This window comes from Triticum aestivum, chromosome 3D, assembly GCF_018294505.1.
Source record: "Triticum aestivum cultivar Chinese Spring chromosome 3D, IWGSC CS RefSeq v2.1, whole genome shotgun sequence".
NCBI lineage: Eukaryota > Viridiplantae > Streptophyta > Magnoliopsida > Poales > Poaceae > Triticum > Triticum aestivum.
In genome coordinates, this window is record NC_057802.1 from 339,375,405 (window position 1) to 339,386,292 (window position 10,888).

General features: G+C 43.0%; 1 protein-coding gene across 2 annotated transcripts; it reads left to right on the top strand.

Annotated features, from left to right (window-relative positions):
• The first annotated feature begins 420 nt into the window (after window positions 1-420).
• On the top strand, window positions 421-10,395 carry LOC123078745 (ribokinase). 2 transcript variants are annotated; one of them, XM_044501351.1, is made up of 5 exons: window positions 421-1,082; window positions 7,217-7,402; window positions 9,312-9,507; window positions 9,593-9,734; window positions 10,125-10,395. In XM_044501351.1, the coding sequence occupies exons 1-4, from the start codon at window positions 480-482 to the stop codon at window positions 9,691-9,693; spliced, it is 1,086 nt and encodes a 361-aa protein (XP_044357286.1). In that variant the 5' UTR covers window positions 421-479; the 3' UTR covers window positions 9,694-9,734; window positions 10,125-10,395. The 2 variants fall into 2 exon arrangements, with proteins under 2 accessions (XP_044357286.1, XP_044357285.1); XM_044501350.1 differs by lacking the exon at window positions 10,125-10,395 and having other exon boundaries at window positions 9,593-9,945.
• Window positions 10,396-10,888: the final 493 nt, after the last annotated feature.

Below are 10,888 nucleotides of genomic sequence, written 5' to 3' on the forward strand. Positions count from 1 at the left end.
ATTTGTGATTATTTGTTTCTTAGTCTTTACCTATAATATATTATGTGCTTGCTTACCCTGCTAGTAGTTGTTGTTGAATCCATTGCTTAGTACCAGCTTCGTCTTTGAATTGTTAGGCTCACTTTTATATTCCGCATTATTGTCTAAAATTGCTAAGTAACACTTAAACTTATAGTTGTATCTATTCATCCTTTTTAGGTTCATATCGATCCTTTCAAAAGATACATCGCGATGCAAGGAGAAAGAACATTATGTCACGTTGCAGGACCTTTTTAATTGCAAATTCTTCAGTTATTCTGAACTGAGGGAGTAGTATTTAAATTTTTTTCCAACAAAGTACTCCATCTAGCAATTCGGAAAGAGAAGCAATCTGATCCAAAAAATAATCTGCCAAGTCATCGTCGTTATCTCACGGTAATCTCAACTGAAGCAACTCCTCTCTAGACACTGCTGTTGACTCCGCCGTTTTCTCAACCCACATGGCTCTCGAAGCGCGCCTCCGCCTCCCGCTCGCCGGGCCAACTCCGGCCACCGCTTTCCTCTCAGGATCCAACCCCAAACCCTGCCACATATCCTTCTCCCTCAAACCCACCTCCACTTCTCTCTCCGCCGCCAATGCGCCGCCGCCCATCGTCGTCGTGGGCTCCGCCAACGCGGACATCTACGTCGAGGTCGACCGTCTCCCGCTCGTCGGCGAGACGGTTGCCGCGAGTGCCGGTCACAGCCTCGCCGGCGGGAAGGGCGCCAATCAAGCTGCCTGCGGGGGGCGGCTGGCGCTGGGGCCCACCTACCTCGTGGCGCGCGTGGGGGACGACGCCAACGGGCGCCTCCTCGAGGGGGCACTCGCGGACGCCGGCGGCGTCCGCCTCGACCGCGTTGCTCGCGCCCCCGGCGCGCCCTCGGGGCACGCTGTTGTCATGCTCATGCCCGACGGGCAGAACTCCATCATCATCGTTGGCGGCGCCAACATGGAGGGCTGGGCACCGGAGGTCGACCCGGAGGACCTGGACCTGATCCGGCAAGCCGGCGTGCTACTGCTGCAACGGGAGATACCCGATTGGGTCAACATTCAAGTCGCTCAGGTAGTTGCTCTAGCCCTCTCCGCTCATATACCCACTTTTGAGGTCACATTAGATTGAATTTTATGGTTCCTAAAAAAATGAATTTTATGAGGGCTGGAATTCTTTCTCCAATAATGAAGACATGATTCACTTGAAGTTCTATTCTTTTTGTACATTTGGGTAATTGCTTTCACTTAGTATTTGGTTGATTACTACTCCTATAGTCCTTCTGGAGATTTGCTAATGGCTTCTGGCTTGGCAGTGTAAGGACACATGATGAGAAAAAAATATTGTGGTTGTTAACTTAGATTATGGGGAATGTTATAAATCTGACGTCAGATTTATAAGCATGGCAAATCCAGCGTTTTTCAAGGCAAATTATGTTGTCGTGAGGATGACAATTTCCTGTAGCAAGGATTTGCCATGCTCGCTAAGGGAAATTGCCATCCTCGCGACAACATAATTTGCCATCTCGGGTGTTCGATTTGCTATGCTAGAAAATCTGACGTTCGATTTGTAGCGAAATCCTAGGTTATTTTGTATTTGTTGCATTAGCACAGATCAGTAGCTTGTGCTGCTGTGAAGCAATAATTCATGTGTCGAATGTTCTTAGTTAGTTGGAATTTGCTCTTTTGATTTAGTTAGACCTGTGAATGTTTTGATGTGTCTCATTTCTGGTTTGCGATTCTGATCTGGTGCCTTCAACTGGATCAAAGGAGCAACAATACTAATTTGTGATAGAGCATGAACATGACTTAGATATTCCCTGAGAGGAATATACAGTCTCTTTTATTTGCCAAATGTAGTGGCCAGCATATTTTAAAATATGGTACTTTGTCAAAAATGACGGCACAAGATATAAAATAAAGAACTTTAGGCCTCTTAAAGGTTGTGGGATTTTCATAGGAATATTGCAGGATTTCAATCCTTAGGAATTTCTTCAATAACGGCCATCTGGATCATAGGATTGAGGTTCTAAAAATTCGATGGAATACAATCTAATCCCCCCCTTCCATATGAATCTTAACATGAGCTCAAACGTCATTTTATTTTCCTTTCAAAAGTCCAATGCTCTCTCGCTTCATTCCTCCAAAATTCTCATGTTACTTTCCTTCACACCATCCAACGGGCATTACATGCAAAATTCCTGTGTCCTGGGATCTTGTAGAAATCCTTAACACATGACATCTTAATCCTGTGTTTCTCCTACTCCTACGTTTTCTAATTCCAAATAGGCCTTCTAACACTATTAGTTAGTTCGATTCAAAGATGATTAGCAAATGAATGACAGAAGTGGAAGCAAATCATAGGAAATAATTTCTGACAAGTGACACAGTTAACAATATTTGGAAATGAAACAGTTGATAGCGACGCTGCAGAGCTGGTGAAATGTGTGTCACTCCATGACCCATGCTCTCAAGCGTAACTACTCTACTACCTCTCTCCTAGAACGGGAGAGAAAATGTGAGACTGGGTAGTCTCATTAACTAACAAAATGAAAGTGTGACAAGGTTAAGGAAAAAAATAAGTAAAAGCATTGAACAGTTCCTGGTAATCATGGAGTGAACATGGCTATGGTACAACTATTAAGGGAACTAGATGTACCCCGCGCGTTGCTGCGGGAATGCATGATGCATGCTTATTTTCATAGATAGGGGATAAAAATAGATATTTTAAGTGAGAATCTCTAAATGAGTTACTGTGCCGTGGGATGGTGACAATGAAAATATGTAATATTGTCGAAACAATCTGAGCAGGAGTTGAATCCATTGCAATGCAAGAGTCCCTTGGTTACATTGAACATCTGGTCATAGAAATATCAATTCCATATGCTTTTTGGCTATGGCAGAATACACAAATTAAAGAAAAATGATTTATGATAAAGTAGTGAGAATAAATTAAGAATCCTTGAAATTCCCTGCAGGCCAAAGGTAAAAAAAAAAAGAACATCTCCACCACCTGAAAATGGAACTACATATGACTATAATTATAATAAAAGGGGCCTCAAAATATTCCACTTTCTTAGAGCGTAGCAAAATAAAACTCAGATACCAAGTACTAACAGCCCCGGATGCGCTGGATAGATACCAGTTAATTCAATCCAAAATTGCCTCAAATCCTCGACGCGCCTCTCAACCAACAGTGATGGTCACATTGTGCTCAGCGGCCCGAATTGCACAGACAATCATTATCGATAAGATGCACCAAGCATAAACATTTTCTGTGGCCTGACTTGCCGCTGCAACACTTTGAAGAAGCTAGCTAAGATACGTACCTTGTAGTTGTTTTGGCTGCCTCATAGTCGATAATGAGCAGCAAGCACACATAATTTCTTTGATTGTCTGACTTGTAAAACTACCCTGAATGAGATATTCTCCATGGCATGTTGACACAACAAAAACTGATTCGAGTACATCAGACCTATTGTTGACACACTACGGTTACTGACATAGCTCCAGCACACTCCCATTATTGCTTGATTTTTGAAAGAATTCAGTGACATTCCTTACATAGCTATTGGAACTTGATTGCTCTTTTCTGTGTTGCAGTGCTTCACCTTCTATATTTTAAATTGCTAAAGTTCCTTGTGCCATTCTGTTTTCTCAAGCACCTGCCGTTAACAAAAATAAAGGTGATCATGCATGCATATTGGTGAGTACTGTAAGCTCTTGTCAAGAGAAACTTCGGTTGATTCAGCAAGTGCCAACAACCAAACATGAGAGGAAATTTAAACCAAATAAGGAAGGAAAGGAACATATGCTTGTAACATTAAAGCACAAGAAAAACAAAACAATTGAAGGGGAACTCATCTGGGTTGTCTGGCCTGCTTGTATCTCTCCGTCAGAGAGCATCACAACTCACAAAGGGGGCAAAAAACGCCCTTGAAGAACAAGGCACGGCCAGAAGTTTGCATCGCGCCGGGGTAGGCACTCACTTGTGGGCTGTTGACCTAAAATAAAATCAGCCTAGCCACCGGTTGGTGCGCCCTAGAACTGAGTGTTTGCGGCTGCTGACCATCCTCACGAGGTCCTGCAGCTGTGTGTCCTGCTAAAGGCCATCGCGTCGTGGAGATGATGTCGTGAAAGAGCCGAGAAGGATGGAGAGGAGATGAACGGATATATGGCCGTGATGTGGGGAGGGAAGAGGAGGTCATATGCGTGTGGTGGTGGGAACTTGTAAGGGAAGCAATTAAAGGGAAAATAGGAACTGATTGCATGGTAATTGTTAAGATGGAATATGAGAGATTGATGGGGGAAGAATAGGAACTGATTGCAGGCTAATTATGAAAAATCAATATGGGAGATTAATGGGCTTTCACCTTCGGTTATACTCCCATGAGTAGTAACTTACAACTGAGGAGAGATGGTATGTACGTGTGGGCACTATAGAGAGACCGATTGATTGGTGTCCCCTAAAAAAAAACTAAGCGCTGATGTGGCATCATGATGACGTGGACAGCGTGCATGTAGAGATAATTGCTAGTAGTGGGGATCAACTTAAGAATATAGGATATAGGATATGTACGATAATGTGAAATAAATGTTTATTGTTGTAATAAACTAATAGCACAGATGGAAACCATAAGGTTATTTTCGTTCTGTTATTGTTGGGTATGCTTTCTAAGATTTTCCAGTCCCGCACTTTCTCCTCAAACCTCGTTTAAAGGCCACTAAGAGTAGTTCCACTTTAGAGCACTTGCCATGGGTACTCGCACATGCTTTACTAGCACCGTGGTGTTGCCATCTCTTGTTTTGTTTGTGAATATTTCATTAGTCGAACAATTGGACCGGTCATTTTCTGCAAAACTATTTCATTTTATTTTCGTCTATTGCAATGGCGTCCACGTAGTACAACATCTATTTGTTAATGGGTTGGGTGCTACAGATGTTACCAAACATCAACCCTAGGTACACAGACTCTGCGCGTGTGCCCTTGTAGGGGCTCATCGCACGAGGCATGTACTGAGGAGCATTTCGGGGCAGAATGTTGCCAAGGTCGTCATCCCTTTAGTAGTGTGTGTAGGGGGGAGAGGGAAGGGGGGGGGGGGGGGGGTGGGGTTACGCCCAACCCTTAGTGAAGCAGTGCCAACTTACCTCGAGTTAGATTAGCAAATAAGACATTGGCCCGAATAGTAGCACTTATGGGTTAATGCTTCGGAAATGAAGCTAGGGCTAAAACTCAAAACAAGTGCTACACATGGGTGCCTGCCCCAGAGTGGATCGAGGTCTTAGTGAATTTGGTCCATAGGGAATTTTACACTGAATCTCGTAAAAAAATGAAGGCGCTTACTGTCCAATGCCCACCTTTTTCGCTTAAGTGAATTTGTGTTGTGTGCTTGTCTTGCTGAACAGCTGAAATTACTACTAAAATTAGTATTCGTTTTATGTTCGAAATTTTTGGTCGGAATGAACCTTACATTGATGCTCATTTACATCGCTCCTGTTACTTAAACACCTAACGGTTCAGCAAGGGCAATCACATTGCCATCCATGACTTCATTGTTCCTTTCGTCAATCTGTTATGGACATCACTTTTTTTTTTCTCGAATGCGCAGGAGAGCTGTGCATGATTTATATTAAGAAGACAACCCTGCTACATAAGCCCTCGCCGAACAAAACTAGACTATGACCATCGACCAAATAAGCACTCACGGTCATATGCTACTAAGGCCTTTGGCTCCCGCCATAGCATCTCTAATGTCTTGCATGAGAATGTGTGTGTTGGTGTTGATTTTGAACAAAAAAAAAGAAACAGTTTCAGCCTGACATCTTTATTCACTGGTTAGAATTTACAGTGTGTTGCTGCGTGTTAGTGCTTATTTAGCTTTCCATGGCCTGGAGATGCCAAAGGCCTATTTTTGTTTAACCCACTGATTACTTGGTCTGACCCACAGCAAGAGGTAATTGCCATCCTGGGCTTGGTTTGTGGTCAGCCCAGAGCCCCAGACCCTCTGACATAACAAGTTTTTGAAGTGGAATCTGAGGAAAGTGGAAGCTTAACTCAGTGTGAATTTTTATTTCCACACGGCCCTTTGTACCGACTTATGCATACGGTGTTTTACAATATTTACTTTGGCTCTAAACCATTCAGCCGGCTCTGGTTTTTGCTAATTAGAGGTTGTGGGCAAGTGGAAGGAGCATCCAAATATCTAATCTGTTTCACAGAACTCCATAGAGGCAAAAGAGCTAAGGCTTGCTGCTGTAAGAAGAACCAATATCTTATCAATAAGGGTTCGATACTAATCTGGCCATGGAGAGGACAGCTAACTATCATGTGAAGGTAGCAAATTTTGCAGAAACTCAGTTGTGTGCGTGTGTTTTAATGGGAAATGCGTAGTCTTTGATTTTAACTTTGTATGTCTTTCCATATTGGAAGGTAGTCTTCTAATTGTGTTCAGTAGAACCTCGACCCGTGGCTTACGTGCTGTCCAAGTTATGCAACTGGATATGTAGCTTTTAGGTATTGTCTAATATATACTATCTGCTAAGGGGTAGGTGGCCTATGTTATTGGAATTCAAAAGAAACTACAGTCATGTATCGCGACTTCAGATATAAAATGAAGCAGCTTGTCATTTGTTTGAGTTGCTTCCATTTCAGTCTGAACTCTGAATGTAATGGTCTCTTTGTCTGTGTGATTGAGTCCTCGGAGAAAAGCCTCCAGGAAAAGAGTTAGTGTCGCAGATGGAAGCATAGTTTTATTTCTAGTTCTTGATACCTCGAGCATGCTTCCATGCAGGTTTATGTGATTACAAAATCTCATTAAATGCGTGATAACGTGTTCTGTCTTTTCTAGCTAATGATCTTTAGATTCTGTTCAGATCAATTACCCTGTTTGCCAAATATTAGTACTTCATGTTGACATCCTTATATAACTGAATTTTTAAGGTTGTGCCAGAGCAAGTCTAGTCTTGATTATGGTTTTTATCTGTTGTGTATCCATACAACTGTGTAAAGTAGATTGGAAATGCAGGAACCACCTCATATCTTCCCCTTTTATTTATGTTATAAGATTACAGGGGTTCTTTTGTGACAAATTTCAAACTTCCGTAAAATATGTTGTCGGAAATGCAGGAACCACCTTGTGTCTTTGCCTTTTATGCATGCTAAGATTTCAGGGGTTCTTTTGTAACAAAATTTAAAACTTTTGTTTTCAGGCTGCAAAAGGCGCAGGTGTGCCTGTTATCTTGGATGCAGGTGGAATGGATGCTCCTGTCCCCAGAGAACTACTCGAACTGGTGGATATTTTTAGTCCAAATGAAACAGAGCTAGCACGTTTGACTGGGATGCCTACAGAGACTTTTGAACAAATCAGCCAGGCTGCAGGAGCATGCCATAAAATGGTGAGTTGTCTAAATCATTTTTTATGTAGTTTCTTTCTCTGCATTTCTTCTATATTCAATTATAACTTCTAATTGTTGCTCTTTTGTTTCTTTTGATTAGCCATGACTGGATCTTAATATCTTTATTTAAGAAACTTCAATTAATGATGTTGTGCTATGGCATTTATCTGATAATAGCCATCTCTAAAGAATGTGTTGCTTTCCTTCCATTCTCCCTTCGTGTTGGTCTGTGTACGTGTGTTTCCCGTATAGTACCTATTAGGAGTGTTGACTCTTACTGTTCTACTCCCTCCATTCCCTTGTACAAGGCCACAAACTCAAATTACAGGTAAAATTTAATGACTGCTTTGCAAGCCAACTTTTCTTCTCGTTAACCGGGATTATTAATACGCCCGCATGCATGCAAGGAAGAAACGAGAAGGAAGTAGCACAATGTCATTATGGCTACATGCGTGCAAGTATTAAACAAGTTGCTAGTACGAGGAAACATCATTAAATTTTGCCTCGATTACTGTTAGTGGCCTTGTATAGATGCAAAATGTATTTTTCATAGTGGCCTTGTATAAGGGAATGGAGGGAGTATACATGTTTTCAAATCAACACTCCTACTCCCTCCGTCCGGAAATACTTGTCCGAGGAATGGATGTATCTAGATGTATTTTAGTTCTAGATACATCCATTTGTATCCATTTCTACGACAAGTATTTCCGGACGGAGGGAGTACGTGCTGTCCAAGTCTAAGTACAAGTGAATTTTGCGATTTGCAAAACTCTACAAACTTTGGATCTTTAGTTCCTACCCGCAAATCGGCTGCTAGTTACACAAATGATTATAATTCAGCAAGCTCCTGTAGTCATTTATAGTTTTGTACACTTTGGCTGCTCTATGATAGTGGTCCAACAAGTACTTTTTGTGAATGGCAGTGGGGAGCAGCTTGAAGCGAATTACAAATTAATCACACAGGAAAGAGAATAATCAGTTAAATTTCTTGTGCTCAGCGATGTGTTGAAGGGGGCATGGCCCTCCCTGGTATGCAGTAAGCATGAGGAATGGCCCTAAGCTATGTAGTTGTAATAATTCTTGCATGTGTACAAGTGAGTTTGGTGAAAGCGGATTTTCTTAATCTCTAACAAAACGGCAGAGTGTATGTATGCTATTTTGATTTGAATGCCAATCCCATGGCAGTGGCTTGTAGATAACATTGGTAGTACAATCTGAAAAATCCCCGCAAAAAAAAAAGTACAATCTGAAAAATAACAACAACATCTGATCACAGAATGGCCATTCGCCAAAAGTTCTGAATGTGTTCATGATCAAGGTTGGCCCACGAAGTCTGTGCTTAATTCATTGGAAAATCGGAAAAATGGTATCCGATGATTTTTGTTTGACGCTGTCTGGTCTGATGCCATAGCATAGAAAGTCTAATTGCTTCTTGTGTGTCCATAGCCACAATTTTATGGCAGGCAGTGTAATTTGTCAGGATATTGAAGTAAGAAAAGAAGTGTAGCATATAATTGATACATTTTCTTCATTTTACAGTCACAATGCGATGAAGTTTCAGACGTCTGTGTTGTTATATGTTGATAGCATTTGCCCCTATTCCCACTTCATGGCTTTCCATTACCATGTTTCAACAGTATATGGGCTTCATATTCCACTTTAAGCTGCCAGTACGAAGATTTGATTTACAACTAATTGTTTTCCTGCCAATTCCCTGTTTTTATTTACCTGATTGCGGTTTCTTTACTAGAACTTGTTCAAATTGTACTTTTTTGTTTGCTATGAAGGTTAGCAGTTTCCACTTGATATATTCCATCGGCGAGATGCGTTGCTATTTAAATCTTCTACGGAAGCTCTGAATGCATTAACCATAAGGTAGGAGGACATTGATGCTATTTCCTGCATGCAGGGTGTGAAAGAAGTTTTGGTTAAACTTGGATCACAAGGATCTGCTCTGTTTGTCGAGGGAGAGGAACCAATTAGGCAGGCGATAATACCCGCCACAGAAGTAGTAGACACCACCGGTGCTGGTGACACCTTCACCTCAGCTTTTGCTGTAGCTCTGGTGGAGGGGAAGCCAAAGAAAGAGTGCATGAGATTTGCTGGTACTAAAAGCGCCCTCCACCCAAAATTTGGTTATGATCTATTGTTGACATGTTGATTTGAGGTTTTTATTTTCTTGAATTTCAGCTGCCGCCGCCTCACTGTGTGTTCGAGTGAAGGGAGCCATTCCCAGCATGCCTGACAGGGAAACCGTGATGAGCCTTCTAGAATCTGTGCAAGCTGAATAACCGGAGAAACGGTGACTTTAGCCCTATTCATCAGCAATAATGTGAGCTGTTAAGCTTCAATCTCCTTTTTCGGTTCATTTTATTTCGGGTATATATATATTTGTAGCCCCGTGTCAAGTTATGGTAGAGGAAATAAGAGAAAATGGCATTCGTCGCGCCGTCCTCCGTAGAAACAGAAACGCTGGTTCAGGAGTTCGAGGTCTGTTGTTTTTATAGCCATTCCCTGTTATGCCATAGCTTTTTCTATTGTTAGGCATCGCCTGTTATCCTTCTCGACCTAAAATTTTCCTGTTGTTAGAAGTCATTAAACCTCACAAAACCACCATGCCCTGAATACACGAATTGCTTTTGCTGTGGAACACTGGTGACGCTGAAGGGGGTTAGTAAGGTGTCACTGTCTGGCTCAAATCTAACAAGCATTCCTTTGGCAGGATCGGCTAAAAGTCCGACGGAGCTCCTCCCGAACCCTCGTGTGCTGCCCCCGGCCCAGTAACGTGTTAGTTAGTGGTGGTCTCTAAAACGGGAACGCATTTTCCGGCGCCTATCCCGAGCAAATCCCGCACCCTCGAAAAAAAAGGGACGGTTTCACTTCAGAGAGATAGAATGAACAGTTTCAGGTTTGGCCTCGCGCTGGAGCTTTCCGAGTTCCGACGGCGACTCCGGTACGGGTCAATTCATAATCTTATTGTTAAGCCGGGCCGATGTTAACCGCTCGCTGCTATCGACAGCCATCATCCGTCTTTTTCGGTCCAGTCGTGGCCCGCTGCTGACCGCCGTTGCGCAGGCCCATCGGCGCGGTTCACTCCCTGTCACCGCCAACGGTGAAAAATCTCGCCGCTGCACCGTCGCTGCCGGAGAAACGACGCACGGCTCGACTGATTGACTGCTAGCTGAGTAGATCGTCCAGAATCCAGTAGCCTGGCAACGTTTTTGCAGCTTCCGGGGGATCTGATCTGATCTGATGACGTACGCGTCGTTGGTCGAATCGGACGTTCGACGTGCCTCGCCGTACGACGCCGACGGCCAACATTTTCTCGATGAGCCCACCGACAGCAAACGTTTCTCACGGCTTTCTGTTTTTCCTCCTCCTCCCAACCTCCTCCCCTTGTCTCGCTTTCCGGGAGTATCCCGGAACGACCGTCCTTGGGAGGGAGATGATAATATGTTTGTGTTTCTGGCTACTGCTGTGACGGAG

Excerpts from the sequence above, each read along its gene's own strand:
- LOC123078745 (XM_044501351.1), top strand. The coding sequence starts at position 480 with ATGGCTCTCGAAGCGCGCCTCCGCCTCCCGCTCGCCGGGCCAACTCCG. Across the intron at positions 1,083-7,216 it reads TCAACATTCAAGTCGCTCAG|GCTGCAAAAGGCGCAGGTGT; the intron begins GTAGTTGCTCTA and ends TTTTGTTTTCAG. Across the intron at positions 9,508-9,592 it reads AGAGTGCATGAGATTTGCTG|CTGCCGCCGCCTCACTGTGT; the intron begins GTACTAAAAGCG and ends CTTGAATTTCAG.